Source organism: Hyperoodon ampullatus (assembly GCF_949752795.1).
Source record: "Hyperoodon ampullatus genome assembly, chromosome: 3".
Lineage (NCBI taxonomy): Eukaryota > Metazoa > Chordata > Mammalia > Artiodactyla > Ziphiidae > Hyperoodon > Hyperoodon ampullatus.
Window position 1 is genome coordinate 105,752,160 of NC_136916.1, and position 20,942 is coordinate 105,773,101.

Sequence of the window (20,942 nt, forward strand, 5' to 3'; positions counted from 1 at the left end):
TCTGCTTTTCCTAAGAATTCCTCTCTCCAGGACCTCCTCACCCTTTCCTACCTCCAGGCCTTTGCTCTCCCTATGTCCTTTGAATTGAGAGCTATGTACCTGTCTCCTGGGCCCTTGCCTAAGGTCTTTCTGCCTCTCTGAGTCTCACCTCCTTTAGGAGGCAGCCTTTCGATGCTCCAAACCACTGGTCTCTCTTCCTCCTCATTAATATTCCCAGTGTTAGATGGATTTTAAGCTCCTTGAAGGATGGCCCACGCCCTAAACATCCAGGATGGAACTGGTCTGTAAATCCGGCACATGAAACATTTGTTTAAAGAATTAACAAATACAACTTTTTGAACACCTATCGTGGGTCACATGTTGGTGTTTCAAAGTTGAGTAAGACAAAGTTCCTGTCCTCAAGGGGCTTACCATCTAGTGGGATAATTTAAGAGGCACTTACAATGTACTATCTTGTTTAATCCTCAGAGCAACCCTTGAAGGAAGCTGGAGGTTAAGAGACTTGCCCAAAGCCAGGCCAGGGCTAGTCAAAGGCAGGCCCTGGCACTGAGGTGGAAGGCCTAGTCTCCTACAGCCCCCTCCCAGGGGGGCCTAGAGACTCACTCCTCACTTCCAAGGGTAGCACGCAAAGATTGGAAGGAGTTGGGAAGCTGGCCACGGTGTGCATCCCTAGAGAGCTCCAGCTCCAGGACCCAGTTTTATCCCAGCTGTCACTCGTTAACTTTGTAACCTTGGGCAAGTTACTGAATTTCTGAGTGTCAGTTTCGTCATCTGTAAAAGAAGAAGAATACTGTCGTGGGCATCCATTGTGTTTACCTGCACAACTCCAGTCCTACTTCTGCCATCAGCACTCAGGTACTGCTTTCCCCTCCCCAGTTGTCAGTAATAGGGGTGGGGTGCTGTGATACACAAGCTAGCCAATCACTTGCTCTCTTGTCTTTTCTGGCTCCTGGCCTTTTATGACTAGCTCTGCTTTTCCTTCTACTCTGTGAGCTCCGCACCACAACCTGCCCCACCAGATCCCTTTAATAAATTGCCTTTGTGTTTAAGTTCATTAGAGTCAGTCAGTTATTATTGCTTGCAAAAACAAGAAACTTTAATTGATCCAAACACCTACCTTGCAATGTTGTAAGGATTAAATGATTAAACGAAGTTTGTAAAGTGCATAGCCTAGTCCTAGCAGAATAGCAAGCAGTGAGTAAGGGGTGGTGGTAGTTGTCTGTAAGTTAACATGGTGGGGGAGTGAGAAGAGGGGGCAGGGGCAGGGAGGGGGAGGGAGATTTTTACTGGTTTGGGTTCCACTGAGAGAAACCTTCCCCCAAGAGACAGTGAGAAGGACAACAGAAGGGAGGGAAGTCCAGGCTATGATATGCTCATTTATTCAAAATGTCTTTATTGAAACAGAATGATAGAGCAAGAAAGAATGAGGTCTGGGAGGATGTCTTTGGGCATAGGATGGAGCCCAGACCTGGTGGATACAGTGTGGAGCTCCCTCCCTGTCCCCTGACTCTTGCCAAGGAAGTGAACACAAAGCAGCAAGGAGGAGATGGGGTTGAGGGCAGCCCTCTGAGCTCTCCATGATGACTGGCGTGAGGTGCCTCTGAGGCTTCAGGGCAGCCCTGCCTTCCTCATTCAGTCCTCCCGCTCTCCTTGCCAGGGCCTTGTGCCACCTTTCTGTATGGGCCAGCCTCCTGCCAGGGTGCTCGAAGGTCGCTCAGAGGGCAGGGTTGGGGGTGGCAAGCAGTGGAACGTGGTCACAGCGGTTAGGGGGTGGCTGCCGCAGCAGGGAAGGCCGGCGGCACAGCTCCCCATCCCGGAGCACCTCAGGCAGGAGCTTGCGTTTGGTCTCCGGCAGAAGCATGATGCTGAGGATGCAGAGGAGAGCACAGGCCGCCAGCACCACGTGCTGCAGGAAAGCTCCATGGCCCATGTGGAGGCGCTGGGCTGGGCCACTCAGCCCGCCAAGTGCCCCCAGTGCCATGATCAGGCCCAGACCTCGGCCCCTGGGAGAGACGGACAAGGCACTGAGCCTGTAGCTGTGGGCCTCACCCCAGCTCTTCTCCAGCAGCCTCCCCTTTTTCATCCCTCAGGCCCTGTCCTCAGCTGGAGACCTGGAGACTCCCCTGGCAGCACCCCTGCTCTCACCGGACAGTGGTAGGGATGACTTCAGCAGCAAGGAGGGTGCTGAGGATGCCAGCAGCTTGGGAGGAGAAGAGGCCAAGGACAGAGAAGGTGGTGATGGCGGCCTCGTTCAGATCTGGAGGACCAAGAGAGGAAGCATGTGAACGGAGGTGGGGAGATCATGCTTGGCCTAGTCCCTGCCATCATCCCCTCTGATCCCTAGCTGGGTGGGTCTGGGCATTCACTCATTGCTTGAGAGAACAGACAGGATTGTGCAGCCAGGGGGAGAATTGTGGAAGATCTGGGCAGGGTCTGGTCTGGTTTTGGGAGGCCTGTGCCAGAAGCAGTGGCTGAGCCCGTCTGAGGCACCTCTGCTGGGGTTCCTTTGCTGAGCCCACACCATGGGGAAGGGAGGATGCTCACAATCCCACAGGCCCAGCAGGACCAGGGACGCAATGCCAGTGAGGGTCATCGAGAGAAGCAGGATGCCCCGGCGGCCAAATCGGTCCACGGTGACTCCCAGGAAGACGCAGGCCAGGGCAGCTGTGCCGCTGGCCAGCAAGGAGCACAGGTAGAAGTCTGATGGGCTCCCTCCTCCTCCCACAGGCTGGTAGCAGTGGCGAATGGCGTGGGCAATAAAGCTGTGAGACAGGGTGGGGAGGCAAAGAACGGCGTCTGAATCTCCATCTGCAGCCTTTCACAGCCCTGGCTGGCCTCTATAGGGGTCCTCAGGCTTTCCCCACCCGGCCAGCCCCCATCCCAGCTATTGGCCTGGCCCTTGGCTCAGACACCCAGGCTCACTTGGTGAATCCCAGGATAAGTAGATTTTTCCAGATGTTGCGGTAGTTGAGTAGGGAAGCGAAGGAAAAGGAGGATGTTGCAGGGAGAGGGCAGGTGTTCTCCAGGTCTTGGGAGAGAGAGAGGAGCTATCTGTTAGAAGGAACAGCTGAGAACCCAGGGTCCTCCCACATGGGTGGTAGGGACCCTGGGAGAAGGTGGTACAGCTACAACAGAGGGCACCATCATGTGTGCACACTGAGGTATCACCTGTAGGGACCCCTGTCTCTTACCCTGCAGGGCCTCCTGGGCCTCCTCTCCCAGCATCTGCCCATGGGGCCGGTTCCGCTCAGCCAGTATCCTCAGCACAGACTGGGCCTCCTCAATCTGTCGCTTCACTATCAGCCACCGTGCGGACTCCAGAAACAGACCAGGCCAGCTGGGGGTGGGGTGGGGGGTACACTGTGAGGCCTCCTGAATCCTGACCCAGGGACGGAAAACTCCCACCTCTGAGGGGCTGGGGCTGGAGCAGGCCTGGACAAGGGGCAATGGAGAAGAGGAGGGGTCTCCAGGCTAGAGCTAGGTTGGAGGCAGAGATGGGAACGGCCAGACAACAGGTGGAGGGTGATACTGACCCATAAAACAGGAAGAGGATGCAGGGAGCGGTGATCATTCGCTGCAGAAATCGCCAGTCCTTAGAGACAAGGGCCAGGCCCAGGAACAGGAAGTGCCCCCCTACCCCCACTAACTCCCCTGCCAGGGCCACCCGAAGCCTCTGGGTTGGGTCGCACAGCTCCAGGCCTGGAGATACAGCAGGGACAGGGAGGAGAGGCCAGGGAGGAAGGAGGCGAGGGAGAGAAGAGGGGAGAGGGAGGGAGGAGGACAGAGAGCAAGGTCAGCCCCTGAGTGGAGGCTGCAGCCATCGCCTCCCACAGGCCAACCTCTAAGGCAAAGAGTGGAGAGATGTTCAGTTCTCTCTCCTCTCCCACTCAAACCTGGGAGGGCTCGAGGGTCAGAGTCCCTGGTGGGTTTTCAGCATTCCCAAATTATGGGCCCTTTCACACCAGACCTCTTATTTGACTTTCACATTTAACCCTTGTTCAAGGTCATACAGCTACTCAGGATTTCATTTTTAAAATAAGGCTCATTCCCTGACAGCAGTAAGTCCAGAGCAAGGAAAGCCTTAAAGATCATGGGAGGAGAGGGGTGTGGAGAGAAGGAAGACCCCTGGATCCTTCAAAGGCCTGGGCAGAAAGACAGCTGAGATTCCAGACAGTTGAAATCTGGGGCTGAAGAAGGGACTGAGGGGATCCTAGGGAGCAGTGGGAATGGCCTGGGGATACAGACAGGCAGGCATGAGTCCCTAGGGAAGGAGCTCTGGGGGGGTGCCACTCACGCATCAGGTAGACCCCAAGGTCAACACCGGCAAGCAGAAAGCCCAGGAGGAATCGGAGGGCCATGACACCTGTGGAGGAGCCTGCAGCAGCCCCTCCCACTCCACAGGGGCCCACCAGTCCCAAGGTCAGCAACACAATCCCACGACGGCCAAACCTGGAAAGTAAGGGAGAGCCTCTGATCACCCAGACTCCCTGGGGGAGGAGTTGCTGGGTGGGGTCCAGCTGCCCACTTCAAAGCTGGAGGTATGAGGATGAGGCCCTGGAGTAAGGCTAGAGAAGATGGGAGAGGATGGGGACCATGGTTGGCTACTGGGCGCTGGGGCGAGGCTATGGTTCTGTGGGGGTAGGACCATTGACTCTTGGGATGGGGCTATTGGTCAGAGATGAGGGCATTTCTTCATGGAAGTGAGACCAACCATCAGAGTCGATGGGATATTGCTTAGGGGATTTGGAACCATTGGTCCTTGGGCATAGAGCTATTGGTCAGTGGGGATGGAGCTTGTCTTGCTCAGACAGGTCAGAGGAGATGGGGTCATTGATATATGGGGTTGGAGCTATTGATCTATGGAGGTAGGCCATTGGCCACTTGTCCATGGGGATAATATTGGTCAGTGAAAATGGAGCTCTTGATCTTAGGGGACTGAGTAATTGATTTTGGGGGATGAAGCCATTTTTCCGTGGGGTTGGGGCATGGGTCTACTAATCCATAGGGGTGGTCAGTGGGCATGGGGCCACTGACCAGAAGATGGAGCCATTGATCCATGGGAATGGAGCTCTTAATCTATGGGATAGGGCCATTGATCAGCAGGGATTATCACTAATCTTTGAAGATTGGACCGTTTGATTTTTAGGGATGGAGCTATTGATTCATGGGATAGGGATCTCAGTCCATGTAGATGCGGCAGTTGGCCAGTAGGGATGAATCTATTAATTCATAGGAATAATCAGTAAGGATGGGGTCACAGACCAGAGGAGATGAGACAATTGGTCAGTGATGACGGTCACTGACTATAAGTCAGTGAGGACAGGGCTACTGAAGGCTAGGCTATTGATTTTGGGGGATAAGACCACTGATCTATGGGGATGTAGACTGGGGTCACTGGTCATTGGGAAGGGGGCACCGATAGCCTAAGAGTGAAGCTACTGACCCAATAGGGTGGAGCCATTTTTCCATGGGGCTAAGCTTATTGGCTAAGGTTACTGAATTTAGGAGACTGAATTATTGATCTTTGAGGATGAGGTTATTATTCCACAGGAATGATGCTACTGGTCTGTGGGTATGAGGCCACTGATGCATAAGGATGGGCTATTGGCCTATGGGTTTAGGATCATTTGCCCACAGGGGTGTGTGACTATTGGGCAGTGAGGATAGGCATGGATTTTAGGGAACTGGATTATTCAATGTTGGGTTGCCTTTGGTCCATGGGAGGTGAACTATAAATCCATTTGGATGAGACTGTAGACCAGTGGAGATGAGTCTAATAATCCACAGGGATGGTCAGTGGAGATGGAGTACCTGGTCAGTGGTGATGGTGTCGAGGATCCGAGGAGATGGGAGTTTTGACCCCTGGGAAGAGCTATTGGTTGGTGGGGGTGGGTTGTTGATCTTTGAGATGAGGCCACTGATTCCTGGAAATGGGGCTTTTGATCTGAGAGGATCTGAGAGCACTGAAGATCTATGAGGATGGGGCTGTTAGTCTTGGGGGAGGGGTGCTATTGTGGTCACTGATCCATGGGGATTGAACTATTGACCCCCATGAGGGTAGTCATTTGTTTATAGAGTTGAGCTGTTGGTCAGTGTGAATGGAGCTGTTGATATTTAGAAATTAACATAATGAGCTTTAGGAATGAGGCCTTTGAGATGGAGTTAACAGTCCAGGTGGATAGGGCTGTTAGCAAGGATGAGTCTGTCAATCCATGATGATGGTGAGGGAGGTGCTTGGTGGTGATAGGGATGATAGAGGAGAAGTTAGGACTTTCGATCTGTGGATATAGGGGTTTTGGTCAGTAGGGATGGGCCTATTGTCTTTTGAGATGAGGCCATTGATCCATGGATCTAGGCGTTGGCAAGGAAGGAAGAGTTATTCCCTGTGTGGAAGAGGTATGGAGGGAGTATTTCTTGATGGGGAGTGAAGCTGAGACAGGGGTGAGGCTGCATATCATTGAACAGAAGAAATCCAGAGAACACTGCAGAGTCCACCCAGTCCCCTTCAGCCTCTTGCCAAGGCAAGCTGCCTGGGCCAGCCTCCCTAGCACCCCCTCCTCTCTACTCGCCCAGCTCTCACCTGTCTGCCGGGTAGCCCAGGAACAGGTAGCCAGAGGCAAAGCCCAAGATGAAGAGGATCTGCTCCAGGATCACCTGCCAGCCCAGGTCACACACCAGATCCCACTAGAGACGTGAGAGGGACGGAGCGGGTGTGAGGCCCCTCGCTGGTCGCTCTCGGCCCGCCCCCAAACCCGCGGCCCACCAGGCTGCCTCACCTGGCCGATGGCGTTGGTGGTGAGCACGGGGAGGCCGTTATAGTCCCAGTCCTTGAGGCAGTGGTTGAAGTCCGGCGGGGCGAAGCCACTGCACGAGGGGTCCGTACTGGTGGCGATGCGGCTGGCGGCGCTGGCTGCTAGGGCGGCGCTGGCGACGCTGACGCCGCTGGCGTTGGGGGGCTGCTCCCAGCCAGAGGCGTTGGGGGCGAAGGCCCCGTAGTGGCAATGCAGCGGGGGCGCCAGCGTGAAGATGGGGTCCGAGGCCATGCCCAGCGCCACAAAGAGCACGGGCAGGCAGCAGAGGCCGAGCTGCAGCTGCTGGCCGCCGCCCAGCGCCCCCACCTGGGCGAGCAGCGCCTCGAAGCTGAGGGGGCCGGGGGGCACGGCCAGCGACAGGCTGCTGCCCATCCCGTCGCCACCCGCGTCGCCCTCCCCCTCCCGCTCGCGTTCGCGCTCCCGCTCACCCTGCAGCTGCTCCGTGGGCACCGCATCTCCGAGGGTCCCGACCTGCTGTGTGTGGGAGGGTGAGGTAAGGGGTGTGTGGGGTGGTGGCAGGAGAAGGGTGAAGCGGAGAAAACCGCAGAGTAAGGGAAGAGGCCGGGAGTCAGCGGGAGGAAGGCGGGCGGCGGAGGAGGGGGCGCGGGAGGAAAATGCCGGGCGCTTGGCGGGGGTGCGGGGAGATGATGGCGTAGCCCCCAGGGCGCGGGCACTTACTCCGTTGGGGCTGGGGGTGATCTCTACAGTGCTGTCGATTTTGCTGCCGCCCCCTCCATTGGGCTCGGGGGTCCCGGTGGCCACCCGGGGAGCCAGCTTGCCGACCGCAGGGGCCCTGGCGGCCCGCACCGAAAGGATGCACTGCCCTCTGGCCCAGTGGCGCGCCCGGTGCCCGGACACAGAAGCCGGAGAGACCCTGCTCTGCAGCTCTGCAGCCGCGGGCGCCTCCTTCGTCTCTGCGATCTCTGCGCTGCTTTCCCCTCCCCTTCCTCCAGACTCTCCTCCCCTTCCCACGTCAGCAGAACCTTCGGTCCAGACTCTTCGTCAGAGAGAGGAAGGGGGGCCAGGGCCCAGCGGAGGGAGAGGATGGGGCTCTGTCTCCGTTCCCTGGGTCTGCGGGCCATTGCGGTATAAAGGGGGGGAAAAAAAAAAGACCCTGAAGGATAGTAGATCCCAGGCAGATGCCAGCAATACCTCCTTTGCTTCCAATTCTTCCTTCTCATCTACCCATCCATCCACCTACCCACCCACCCATCCATCCATCCACTCATTCATCAGTAAAATTTATTAAGTGTCTGCTATGTTCTGGCCTTGTGCTGGGCTTTGGGGATAACAGGATGGACAAGACCGACCTTGGAGTAGCTTACTGAGGAGACAGACGGGTATACTGGAAATGATGATACAGGGCATGCATGTGGTGGACTGGGCTGGGCACTGTACTCAGCCTTGGCCTTAGTCCTCTACAAGACCACTTGTCTGGTTTCACCACCCCCTCCCTGGCTGAGTCTCCATCATTTCTCAACAGCATTTGGCACTGTTGGCCACCCCTTCCTCTAACCACTTTTTTTCCTTGGCTGCTAAGTCCCACACTCTCCTGGTTTTCTTTCTCTTGCTCCTCTTTTCTCTACTGCAGGCTTATCCTCCTCCTCCTTGCCATCATTCAGTGTCTGCGATCTTCAGAGGCTTGGTTCCAGGTCCTCCTCTCATCTCACACTGTTCTTTCCACCTTGGGATCTCACCTCTGCCCACGGCTTCTATCACCCCCAGTATAAACAATACGAGCCAATACAAACCTGATCCCCAGATCCACGTTTCCAGTTCCCACCTCTCTTCTGAGCCCCAGACCCATGAAGCCACCTCTTATTTGACCTCTTACCTTGGATGACTCACAGGGATCTCAAACTCAATACATCCAAGACCAAACTCATGTTTCCCCCCAACCCCCCACCACCCTGGTTGTCTTCTCGTGCTTCTTTCCTCACTGAATGGCACCCTCATCATCCAATTGCGGCCAGATGCTCAGTTGACAGCCCTTGGAGCGCCCTCGTCCTTACCCCCATGTCAGATCCTTTACAAAACCCTGTCCATTTTACTTCCTATATAGTTCTCAGATATTCTGCTTCTCTCCAACTCTACCACCACTAGTCAAGCTACCTGTTGTACAGACTTAGCCTCAATTCTTAACCAGTGTTCTGCATCTGCTTTGTTTCCATCCCTCTTCCCCATCTGTTGTTCATAGTGCAGACAGAGTGATCTTTTCAAAATGCAGATCTGGGACTTCCCTGGTGGCGCAGTGGTTAAGAATCTGCCTCCCAATGCAGGGGACATGGGTTCGATCCCGGGTCCAGGAAGATCCCACATGCCGGAGCAACTAAGCCCGTGTGCCACAACTACTGAGCCTTGCTCTAGAGCCCGTGAGCCACAACTACTGAGCCCACGTGCCACAACTACTGAAGCCTGTGCGCCTACAGCCCGTGCTCTGCAACAAGAGAAGCCACTGCAAGGAGAAGCCTGCGCACCACAACGAAGAGTACCCCCTGCTCGCTGCAACTAGAGAAAGCCTGCGCGCAGCAATAAAGACCCCACGTAGCCAAAAAAAAAAAGCGTATCTGTTCATGTCCCTTTCCTACTTAACAGCCTTCAATGTCTTCTCACTGTCAAGGTAAATGCTAATTTTCTGGACACCTCAAACGTGATCCTATGCTCTCTGCAGCTCCACCTCACATCTCTCCCTAAACTCTCTGCGCTCCAGTCACACTGACATTCTTTCAGGTTTTCCGGTGCCACGGATCCCTTGCATTGAGCTGGTCTTTACACCTAGAAGGCTTCTCCTCCCCCTTAGTCAAGTTCTCCTCATCCTTCAGCTGTCAGCTTAAGCATATTTGCCTCAGAGAAGCTTTCCCTAACTCCTTGAACTGCTACTCAGAGTGTGATTTACAGACTACCAGCAGCTGTATAACCTGGGAGCTTGTTAGAAATGCAGAATCGCAGCCCTTTGAGTCATAATCTGCATTTTAACCAGATCCCTAGGTGTATGTACATTAAAGTTTGAGATACACTTCTCTAAGAGATTTGATATCTAATAGGTACTTTATTCTCTAATTCCAGGTAAGGGCTGAAAAGGCATGTCCTATCAGTCTCAGCCAGGAAATCCATTCCCTCTTGTCTCCACTGAACCACACTTCTAATTTGTCTCCTCTGTTCAGAAATTTTCCAAATATGGGAAACTATTCTAATGCAATAAGCAGCCTCACACCACTTTCCCTCCCCCAACTCATTTTAGCATCTCTTCGGGATTTACTTTTGGTGCTGTCACAGCCAACATTCCTTGGGGGTTTGTTTGTGTCCTTGTGTCTGTCCTGGAATTATAATCGCTTTAACTTTCTGTGGTGCTGGGCTGTTTACACGCATTATCTTGTTAGGGCCTCACAACAAGCCTGTGAGATCATTATGCTCATCCTCATATTAAAGATGAAACCAGGACTTGGAGGGACTGAGGGGATCTACCTGCAGACATATAGGTACATGGAAACTTGCACTGAGACCTCTGACTCTAATTCCAGGCTGATCTCTTGAAATTCTTTCTGGAAGGTGATGGAGGATGGCCCCTGTTACAAGTCTTCAACACCTGGGGTAAATTTTGGTGGCCTCAGAATCTGAAAACGAGTTTCCTTTTGAGAGTGAAATGAGAACAAAGAACCCAAAATGGAGGAGGCAAATGCATGGGGAAAGGGGCCAAGAGACTAAGACTGTGATTGAATTTTGGGGTGCTTCCAATCCAGTCACTGTGCCAGAGTAGCATCTTGGGAAAGCAGAACTGAAGCAATGGATCTGTGGCTTGGACTACTTCCCTTGTGGTAAATGGCTGGAGCGATCCCCTATCTAAGCCATGGCCCATTAATTTCACCAAAGCCCTGTGGACTATGGACTTCGAACGCATTAAATTCACTGGCCCCTCAGCTCCTCTAAAAAATGGTGTGTCCAGAAGGACAGTCAGGAAGCCTGGAAAGGGGAGTTTAAGGGGCTAGACCTTCTTGGGTTAACTGAAGGGAGAGGGTGCCCAGGCCAGCAGCGCTCTCCAGTTGGCCAGAGCTGTCCTATGGCACAAAGCTGAGGACAGCTGGGGTGACCTCTTCAGCATGGCATCATGAAGGCTCTCTTGTGGCCACCCTCTCCACATGTGCACCTCTCTAATGACATCACTTGACATTGGTCTTGGAGGTCTTGGAGGAGAGGCCTTGGTCACAAATCAGGGCCTGCCTTCCTGGTATGCCGTGTTGCAGACTCTTCTTGGTTCTCTCATCCTCCGAGTCTCAGCACAGATACCACCTCACCTCCCCAGCAATTCTGTCTAAAGTCTCCAATGGCCTCTCCCCTCATCTAGTTAGTCTGGCATATCACCCTGTTTATTTCCATTACCAGCAACTGTCAACTTTGTGGCAGGTTTCTTTCTTTACTTACTTCTTTTAGCTGACTTGTTTATATCCAGCCCACCCCCATGATGTACCTTCAGAACTGCGCCTGGCACATCACATGGGAGCGGAGAACCTGCCAGATGAATAGTTGTTGAAGAAACAGCAAAATTTTCCCCAAAACCCTAAAGGCAGCCTGCCCACAGCGTGCGTCTCATCATTTTGGCCAAGGATGCCAGGCCCACTCCCCAGGCTCCCAAGAAGCAGAGTCAGGGAACCAGACAGCCCGGTTTATTGAGATGCACCAGCGCCCAAGGCCCATCTCTCCTGCCTCCTGTGGGGAGGAGCCCTCTGGCCTCTCCCAGGCCTTCCCATTCTGGGTGGCCAACGTCCTGCCCTCACTCTCAGCTAACAGTGAGGCACTGATGTTTTAGAGCCAAGACACAGGACAGGAAAGGGGCTCCGGGTGGCCCCTTCCCCCAGAACCTGAAAATGATTCAGGTTTCAGCTACCTGAACCTCTGTGGGGCCGAAATCCCAGAGGCAGGCGGCCACGTGGTGCCCAAGAACCTCTGCGTCAGGCTGAGGGAGGAGGAAGGTCCAGTTCCTCCTTGCCCTGGAGGGCCTGGCACCTGCCCCTGACAAAGCAGGGAATAATATTAAATATAAATAATTTATACAAAACGGCTCGTACAAAAAGCTGCGGGGTAGGGGAGGAGGTGCCTCTGTGAGAGGCTGAGATGACTGGGGCGGGGGGAGGGGGAGAGATGCCTCCACCTCTCCTAGTCCCTAAAACAGAACCCTCCAGCTGCCCAAGGCCTGGAGGGGGCTCTGGCAGGCAGGCGAGGGCAGAGCAGGGCCAAGGGGCTCAGGGGGCCAGGCTGGTGAGCAGGGTGGTAAATTGCAGGGCCCGCCCTGCCAGCTCCGCCACACACTGCACCATCTCTTGGGCCGCTGGGCCGGATGGGTAGCCCATGGCGGCCCCCTTGACGGCCAGCACCGTGGCCCGCAATGCCTGGCCCAGCGCTGTGCCTGCAGCTCCGACCTGTGCTCGCAGAGGGGTGGAGGCTGCCAGGCGGCCCAGGGTGTCCCCAACAAACACCAGGCGGTGAGCGGCCACCAGCACCTGCTTGCCGTGGGGCACGAAGAGGCGCGGGGGCTGGTTGGCCCGGGTGCTGGACATCAGGGCCGCCACGGCTGCCTGCAGTGTTGAGTAGTGGCCCTGGCACTGCCCGGCGTAGAAGTGCAGGAGCTGTAGATCTCCGGCGGGAAGAACCAGTGGCTCCCCTGGGGACGGGGCCTCCTGCGGGCCGAGAAGAGTGGTCAGTGGGATTGCTCTCATCACTGCCGCTTTTGTTCTCATTTCCTTTCTCCTTCCCTCCCTTTGTTCCTCATTCCTTCCTTTCTCCCTGAGCTCAATTCCTTTAGATCGTACCTCTGCCCATCAGACAATTTAGATTCTCATAGCGAGTGGCAGGAAGGTGCCCAGAATTGATGTCAGATAAATCTGGATACAAACAACCTCAAAATCAAGTCCCTGAACTTCACTGTTTCCTTGTCTCTAAAATGGGGAGCCTAGGACTGCACCGTCCAGTGTAAACGTAAGGCGAACCACCCATGTAATTTCATATTTTCTAGGAGCCACATTAAGAAAAGTACAAAGAAATTGGTACATATTTTCTAACTCCATATATTAAAAATGTTGTAATTTCAACACTGTAATCAATATGAAAATTATTGAGATTGTTTTTCATACTAAGTCTGCAAAATCTGGTGTGCACTTTATATTTACAGTACATTTCAGTTTGGACCGGTCACATTTGGAGGGGATCGGAAGCCGCGTGTGGCTGGTGGCTACCAGACTGGATAGTGCAGCTCTCGTCTGCCTCCTAAGGCTGCAGTGAAGATTAGCTGATACGATATACAGAAAGGGCTGAGAACAGAGAATTGCACACTGTAAGCACTATGTAAGTGCTAACTACGGCTGTGATCAGTGCTGACGCACGCGATATGCTGAGCATAGGGTCTGGCACTTGGTACAAACCTGACAAATGGTAGCTACTGTGATTAGGACCATTCTAGATCAGATCGAGGAGACCATCTCACTTTCCCGAGGCCCAGAGAGATTAACTGGCGGCTTCAGAGCCCCCGGCTTCTTAGTGGTGGAGCCGGGATTAGGAGCCGGGTCTCTTAGGAACCCAGGAATTCACAGTTGGAAGGGGCCTCAGAAGTCACCCGGCCCGGCAACTCTTCTGCTCCCTTGACTGCTCGGTTTTCTGACTCTTCTCCAGCACATTCTTTCCTCTCTTTCCGAATCCCTGATGTCCTTTTCTAAGTTCCAGCTCCTTCCTGAATTCTAACTCCTCTCTACTCCAACCGTCCTGTTTCACTGAACTCTTACCCCCATCCTAAATCGATTTCCCTTGATGCTCGAGTTGAGAATAGCCCTTCTTCCAAGTTCCTGCTCCTCCTCCCCCAGTGCCCCTTCTCTAGCACCACCCCCATGGGGTTACCTGCTGCTCTGGTGGCCCCCTCTCCAGCAGTTCAGGATCCCCTGGGGAGGCCTTATCCCGGGGCCTGGCTCCCTGAGCTTTATCCATGCCCTGCAGTTGGGGGGAGAGGGTCTCAGTGCAGGGGTGGGGGAGCAGGCTGAGGTCTAGCCTCCATGGTCTTCCTACGCCTCCCCACTCCCACGTGCTCCCGAAGGTCTCTCCTGCCATCAGATCTGCAACCCCTTGACTCTAGGTCCGGGAGAGCTCTGGTGGCAGGTCAGAGGTCTCAGGGACCCCAGGCTGGGTTTAGGGGGAGGAATGTGGCACCGATACAAGTGATGTGGCCAAGTACTGGGGCCCAGGCCATGGATGGGGACGAAGGGAAGGGAGGAAGCCAGGGTCTGCATCTGGGGCCTCAGGCCTCCTTGCTCCTCTCCGCACCCCCGGCTCTCCTGGAGCCATTTCTGGTGGGGCTGGCTGGAGGCGAGCTCACCTTCAGGTGGACATAGTCATACTCCTCGGCCATCGGGATGCCCTCATACTCATTGTGGTGTCCTTCTTGATGGTCCTCCACCTCCCCGATCTCTGGATCCCCCTCGACCTTGGGGCACCCGTAGCCCGGCAGGCGGGGTGGGGGCGGGGGCAGAGGCCTGTCCTGGATGCTGCCCTTCCGGCCTGGAGCAGGAGAGGGGGCCGGGGAAGGGCTGGGGGCCTCTGGGACAGGCAGGGCCGGCAGAGGGCGGCGGGACAGGCTTTCAGCTGAGGGCAAGCGGGGCCTGTGTGCGGGTGTGGGGCTTCTGGCCAGAAGCAGGGCCAGGGCGTCCAGGTCATTGGAAGCTGAGGCTGCCAGGGGCTCTGGAGAAGGGGGTGTCTCCGGCCCCAGCAGGGGGACGTCGTAGATGCCCTCGTCAGTGCCCCCGCTTTCCCCGTCTGCCAGCAGTTCTTCCGGTGCTTCGTACAGATTGAGCAGGGCGGATGCTCGTTTCAGGTTGGAGGGGGCAGCATAGAGGGGGGGCCCTGGCTCCCGGCCCCCCTCCCAGTCCAGATCTGGCTCCAGGTCTGACTGTGGCTTCGGGGCCAGAGGCACATCATAGGGAGCTTCATCTTCTCCAGGGGACTGGGGGACAACCCAAGCCAGAGGGCGGGAGAAGGAGGCCGGGGAGTCATAGGGGCCATTAGAGGGAACTCGGAGGGCAGTGGGGGGTACGTCATAGACCTGGAGAGGAAGCAGTTGGTTACCCTCAGTCTCAGCAGCGGGCCCCCATTCCGCTAACCCCCACCCCTGAGAGCCGTCTGTTCCCTGCCCAACATACACACAAACCTCTAGCCCCTCACCTCCAGGGCATCTCCAGGGGCAGCCTGTTGGGTCCCACTGCCTCTGGGGACCTTGTAGATGGGATCAGGGGAGGGCGGACAGGGTCCAGCCAGAGGTCCCGAGGTAGGACAGGGCCGAGCTGGGGGTGGCACCACATACACCTGGGGGATGAACACAGGCAGGTGGGTCAGGTGGGGTGGGGACCAGGGGATCAGATAATGTGTGCCCGGGAGGAGCTTAGACATCTTCCAACACCCTCCCTGTACCAGTGGGGAAAGAGCCCAGAAAGGGTTGGCCAACAGGATTAGTAGAGCAGAGCCGGTGCAGAGCTGCCGTCTCAGGGCTCTCCCTCCTCCACGTGCAGGCACCGGCGGATGGCATGTCCTGGCTTGGGGTTTTGGGGGGCTCCAGCTCTCACCTCCTGGTCCTCATTGCCGTGCTCTGGGGCTGGATGTGGCGAGCCAGGCTGGGCTGGCGGCACCTGGGAGAGGCCGGGCTTGGGTGTCGGGCCATTGGGAAGGAGCTTCACTCTGTTGGCAGGCACAATGCCCTGCTGGCCATGCAGGGAGCAGAGGCACCAGCCGTCCAGCCCACCAGCGCCTTCCCTCTGCAGCACCCGTAGAACGTCCCCTCGGCGGAAGGACAGTTCCTGGGGGGACTCGGCCGTGTTGTCGTACAGTGCCCGGGCCAGCTGGGCCTGGTGGGTGAGGTGGGAGTAGGGAGAGGGGTCTTCACACACATATCAGGTCATGTCACCCCCTGCTCAAAACACAGAGCTCCCCACTTCCCTCAAGCTAAAAATCTGACCTCCTGACTCAGCTCTTCCTGACTGGGCCCTGCCTGTCTCCAGCTTTATCCCTTGCATTCTCCCTCTCTATTCCTTGATCTAGACAAGCTCTTTCCCACCTCAGGGCCTTTGCAGTTCCTTTACCTGTCCCCTGACTGTTCATTTGACTGGCCCTTTTTCATCCTTCAGTTCTTCTTAAATGTCTTCTTCTCACTCTTCTCCCCACCCCATTCTGTGTCTGTCTCCACCCATTGTTTCCTTCACAGTACTTTATACTATTTGTCTATTTACTTTAAAAAATCAATTTCTTCCCTTGTACTGTCAGCCCTGTGAGAAAAGGGATTTCTATATTCCTAGCCTCCGCAATAGGCCTAACCTGGAATCAGTCCCCCATGAACATATGTTGAATGAATTACGTGAGGAGGTACTGAAAAGGTCTCCCATAGAATCTCCTTTACCTTCCCTGTTTCCCAGTCAGCATCCCCTATAAGCAGGTTAGATTAAGCAGCCGCAGAGACCCCGCATTCTGAGAACGAGTGGCAGAAGCCCAGCCCAGACAGAGCCTCAGCATAATAAGGAAGAAAACAGAAACCAAAGCAATTGTTTTGTTCTCAGTCTGAGGAAGTAAGGTTCTACCAGCAGAGGCTGAGGTTATCATGGAGAAAAGTGTATACGCTCGTGTGTGTTTGTGTGTGTGTGTGTGTGTAGGCAAGGGGGCTGGTGGACCAACCAAGAGCAAACATTTATCAGCCTGTTTCCAGTCCTGTCTGGTGGGGACATCTAAGCTTTTTCCTTGGAGAGCTACAGGCTCAGGTAAGCCACAGACATCAAGTGCAAATTATATAGCCAGACACTGAGCGAGCGTTTGCACTAATCATCTCATCTCATTTAATCCTCACAACAACCTGATGAGGGAGGAGCCATCATTATCCCCATTTGGAAAGGAAATTGGAACAGAGAGGTTGGTACTTTGCCCAACGACATACAGCTGGTGCGGCATGATTTGAACTCCAGGCTGTGGGATTCCAAAAGCCTCTCACTCACTCCTCTGCTGCCTCTTCACAACCACAAGCCTAAGGATCTACTTTTGGGGAGTTCCCTGGTGGCCTAGTGGTTAGAATTCCAGGCTTTCACTGCCGTGGCCCAGGTTCAGTTCCTGGTCACAGAACTGAGATCCCACAAGCCGTGCAGCGCACACACGCCCAAAAAAGGATCCACTTTTTTCTTCTTATATTAGTAGTTAAGTCAAGAGGGCCCATGACATATATCTAGACAAAACTATAATTCAGAAAGAAACACACACCCCTAAGTTCACAGCAGCACTATTCACGACAGCCAAGACATGGAAACAACATAAATGTCCGTTGACATATGAATGGATAAAGAAGATGTGGTACATATATACAATGGAATATTACTCACCCATAAAAAAGAATGAAATAATGCCATTTGCACCAACATGGATGCAACTAGAGATTATCATACTAAGTGAAGTAAGTCAGAAAGAGAAAGACAAACGCCGTATGATATCACTTATATGTGGAATCTAAAGTATGGCACAAATGAACCTATCTATGGAACAGAAACAGAATCATGGACATAGAGAACGTACTGGTGGTTGCCAAGGGGGAAGGGACTGGGGGAGGGATGGAGTGGGAGGTTGGGGTTAGCAGATGTGAGCTATTATATATAGAAGGGAGAAACAACAGGGTCCTACAGTATAGCACAGAGAACTATATTCAATATCCTATGATAAACCATAGTGGAAAAGAATATAAATAACAATGTACATATATATGTATAACTGAATCACTTTGCCGTACAGCAGTAACACAACATTGTAACTCAACTATACTTCAATTAAAGAAAAAAAAAGGGACTTCCCTGGTGGCGCAGTGGTTGGGAGTCCACCTGCCGATGCAGGGGACACGGGTGCCAGCCCTGGTCCGCGAAGATCCCACATGACGCAGAGCAACTAAGCCCGTGGGCCACAACTACTGCGTGCTGCAACTACTGAAGCCCACACGCCTAGAGCCCACGCTCCACAACAAGAGAAGCCACTGTAATAAGTAGCCCGCTCACCGCAACCAAAAGTAGTCCCCGCTTGCTGCAACTAGAGAAAGCCTGTGCACAGCAATGAAGACCCAAGACAGCCAAAAATAAAACAATTAAATAGGGCTTCCCTGGTGGTGCAGTGGTTGAGAGTCCGCCTGCCGATGCAGGGGACACGGGTTCGTGCCCCGGTCCGGGAAGATCCCACATGCCGTGGAGCGGCTGGGCCTGTGAGCCATGGCCTCTGAGCCTGCGTGTCTGGAGCCTGTGCTCCGCAACGGGAGAGGCCACAACAGTGAGAGGCCCGCATACCGCAACAAACAAACAAACAACCAGAATTAAATAATAAAAATTTAAAAACAAAATAAAAAGATAACAACAACAAAAAGACTTAAAAAACAAAACAAAAAGAGGACCTGTGGCTCAAACATGACTCAAGTTCATAGGAAGTCTTCACGATGCCCAAGTTCCCTTTGCTAGTCTCTCTTCACTGGGCTCGGGTTCCACCAAGTTATTTGGTAGAATCAAGCTTAAGTCACCCACAATGTCAAAATATATTCCACTTCAGTTATGTTTCCTGAGTGACCCGAGCCTGCTGGCAGGATCCCAGGCAGTGGTGGAAAGCAGGTAGTTAGGCATTACTGAACAGGTAATCCATGTGGGCTGACTAACTCAGTGAAACATCTCAAGCTCAAGATCTCTGGCAGGCTGCATTTGGCCACCAGGCCCTGGGGGAAGGATGGCTGGCTCAGCCAGCATGAGTGCATGTTCCTCGTGGCCGGTGTTTCCCTCAGGTGGAGAGGTTGTCCAGCCCTTTATGGCTAGGTGATTTTAACAATAAGCTGACTTCTCTTGCCTGATTCCAAATTATCAAACCCTTTTCTGATTATATTTTGGCTTCTAAAGGATGTTGTCCCACAGAAAGCCAATACGCTAGCCAGATGACACAAATTCCTGGTTAGCTTGGCCTTTTTCTTTCTAACTGTAAATTAGAAATTGGTGTTTTGGATCTAGCCAGGGGGTTAAAAGCATGGTTTCTGAGGCGGACAGATGTGAGTTTGAGTCCTGGCTCTGCCACTTTCGAGCTGGGTGACTTTGGGCAGTTTGTTTAACCTCTCCAAGCTTCAGTTTCCTCCTTTATAGAATTCCATATCCATAGCTGAATATCCACTTTCAGCTAATAACAGTACTAGCCTCACAGGGTTGTTGTGAGGACTGGGTGAGATACTGCATCAAAGAATCAGGACAAACCCAGACAAAGCTCAGGGCCAGCTTAGGGCCAGTAAATACTCAATAAATATTAGCTGTTATTAGGATCCTGTGAGTTTCATAAGAATAAATACCAACACCCCTCGCTCCCCCAGGCAAAAGAAAGATCTACCTCCTGGGACTACAAAGCTGACCAGCTGACCACTTGGCTCCTGAGAAGGCATCTTTATGACAGAGTACCCCACTATGTTCAGGACCTCCCCTTCTTCTGGCTCCGAACTAGGGTCTGCTTGCCATCGTATAGATTGAGGAGCTGAGAGGTGTTTGGTCTGAGAAGGAATGAAAATCTAACTCATCCTCGAGGGGTGTGGGAGGATGTCAGAAGCCATGCTTCTCTTCCCAGTCTCACAATCCTCCTTCGCAGGATGCCCATTCAGAGGGGGCCAGAAAGCAGGTGGCAGCCTCGTTTTCCCTGGGAATCCTAAGGCCTAGGGAAGGGTGGAAAGGGGACAGAGTTGCTTGGATTCAGACTACAAGCAGTAGAGGACAGAAAGCAGGGGCGGGGCTGTGAAGAGTTCCTCCCTGTGTCAGGTTTGAATTCTGTCCAATGGGACCAAACCTCTGGGCCTTGCAATTGCGGGAACCCAGGCCAGAGTCCCTGATAGACTGATTGATGATGGGTGTGGCCACCCCAGCTCTACCCCCTCCTCAGGGGCCCAGCTGATTTGTGAGGGAGTGGCTGTCTTAAAGGGGGGTGGCCGTGGGCCACACGCTCACTGGGAGGCCTCCTCCCACTGGCCCATCATGCCAGCTGTCTCCTCCCTTTGTCCCCAGTCCTAGGAAAGTGGCCAGAGGCTGGCTGACATCACCTCCCCTCCTCCCTCTATTTTCTCTTGCTCCCTGCCCGATCTCCCTCTTTTACTTTATTTCCCACCTTTCTGCCATCCCTCCTCTAGAGAAGGGCCCCCTTGGGCCCTTTGCCCTCTCCTATTTCCCTGGAGCCACCTCCGTTCTTTCAGCCCTCTCCCAACCTTTTACTAGCCTCCCAGTCACAAGCCCCTGCCAACCTCCAGTGGCCATCTGTTCCCGCCCATAAAGAAGCAGATAGGACGCAGGCTTGCCCCCTCCCCTCCTTCCAGGAGCAGCCTCTGGAAAGAAAAAGGGGAGAATGGGGAGGAGGAGGAGAAAAGGGGGAGGCCAGATCCAGCAGGAGCTACGGATGAGGAGTGAGAGGGGGAAAGGGAAACAAAAGTGCCAGAAGGGGGACACAGTCTTCCGAAGAAGCGGGGGACCAAGGAGCGAGACAAAGAGAAGGCAGAAATAAAAGTGACAGCAGTGCAGGACAGGCTGTGGACGTCTCTGCCCGGCAGCCTCCTCTCTCTGGTGGACTCACCGACGTGGCTATGGCCATGGCCTTGGCCTTCCGCGCGGCCAGCTCCAGGCCAGGCTCGGTTTCGCTGACTTCAGCAGCGGCTGCCCCGCACCATGGAGGCGGCCCCCTGCTGCGGCGCCTGAGTCGTGGCCTCCGCAGAGGTTGGAGGAGGAGAAAGAAAACCCACGAAACTCCCCAAATGGGAGGCAGCTTGGCCGGGCAGGAGGAGGAGCGGGGCGGGCCGGGGCGTCGCTGCGGGACCTCATCCAAGGGCGCGCGCTCTGCCCCGTCCCCGCGGCCTCCCGGGGGCTGCCGGGTGGACCAGGCCCCCGGAGCTGCCTGTCCTAGGCCGAGGGGGCACCCCGGATCCGCACGGGCCCAAAGCTCCCTTCCAGTGCCAGGGCGGGCGAGGAGGCGGGAGCTGAGGCTGCGCTCGACGCCTCTCCGGGCCGCTCAGGGCGGCCCCGAGGGCAGGGAGAAGCAGCCGAGGCGGTCGGGCTGGACGAGCGAGTTTAGGGGCCAAGCCTCCCCACC

General features: G+C 54.5%; 2 protein-coding genes across 3 annotated transcripts; both read right to left on the reverse strand.

The window, feature by feature from the left end:
- Nucleotides 1–1,377: 1,377 nt before the first annotated feature.
- On the reverse strand, nt 1,378–7,058 carry SLC22A17 (solute carrier family 22 member 17). Of its 2 annotated transcripts, none has more exons than XM_079699567.1 (9): nt 6,777–7,058; nt 6,581–6,684; nt 4,295–4,449; nt 3,534–3,699; nt 3,192–3,337; nt 2,923–3,028; nt 2,545–2,762; nt 2,146–2,257; nt 1,378–2,003 (listed from the first exon to the last, which is right to left on the reverse strand). In XM_079699567.1, the coding sequence occupies exons 1-9, from the start codon at nt 7,041–7,043 to the stop codon at nt 1,715–1,717; spliced, it is 1,563 nt and encodes a 520-aa protein (XP_079555693.1). In that variant the 5' UTR covers nt 7,044–7,058; the 3' UTR covers nt 1,378–1,714. The 2 variants fall into 2 exon arrangements, with proteins under 2 accessions (XP_079555693.1, XP_079555692.1); XM_079699566.1 differs by having other exon boundaries at nt 2,491–2,762.
- A 4,399-nt stretch (nt 7,059–11,457) lies between these two features.
- EFS (embryonal Fyn-associated substrate) lies at nt 11,458–20,674 on the reverse strand (the record flags this gene model as incomplete). The annotated part of the gene is given in 9 exon segments (XM_079701016.1): nt 11,458–12,484; nt 13,695–13,784; nt 14,167–14,889; nt 15,009–15,149; nt 15,407–15,685; nt 20,430–20,491; nt 20,494–20,541; nt 20,544–20,628; nt 20,630–20,674. Coding segments are annotated over 9 exon segments (1,908 nt in total). The 3' UTR covers nt 11,458–12,049.
- Nucleotides 20,675–20,942: the final 268 nt, after the last annotated feature.

Coding starts and splice junctions, on each gene's coding strand:
- SLC22A17 (XM_079699566.1), bottom strand. CDS start 7,043: ATGGCCTCGGACCCCATCTTCACGCTGGCGCCCCCGCTGCATTGCCAC. Junction 4,450..6,580: donor CTGGGCTACCCGGCAGACAG/GTGAGAGCTGGG, acceptor CTTACTTTCCAG/GTTTGGCCGTCGTGGGATTG. Junction 2,004..2,145: donor GTCATCCCTACCACTGTCCG/GTGAGAGCAGGG, acceptor CGTCTCTCCCAG/GGGCCGAGGTCTGGGCCTGA.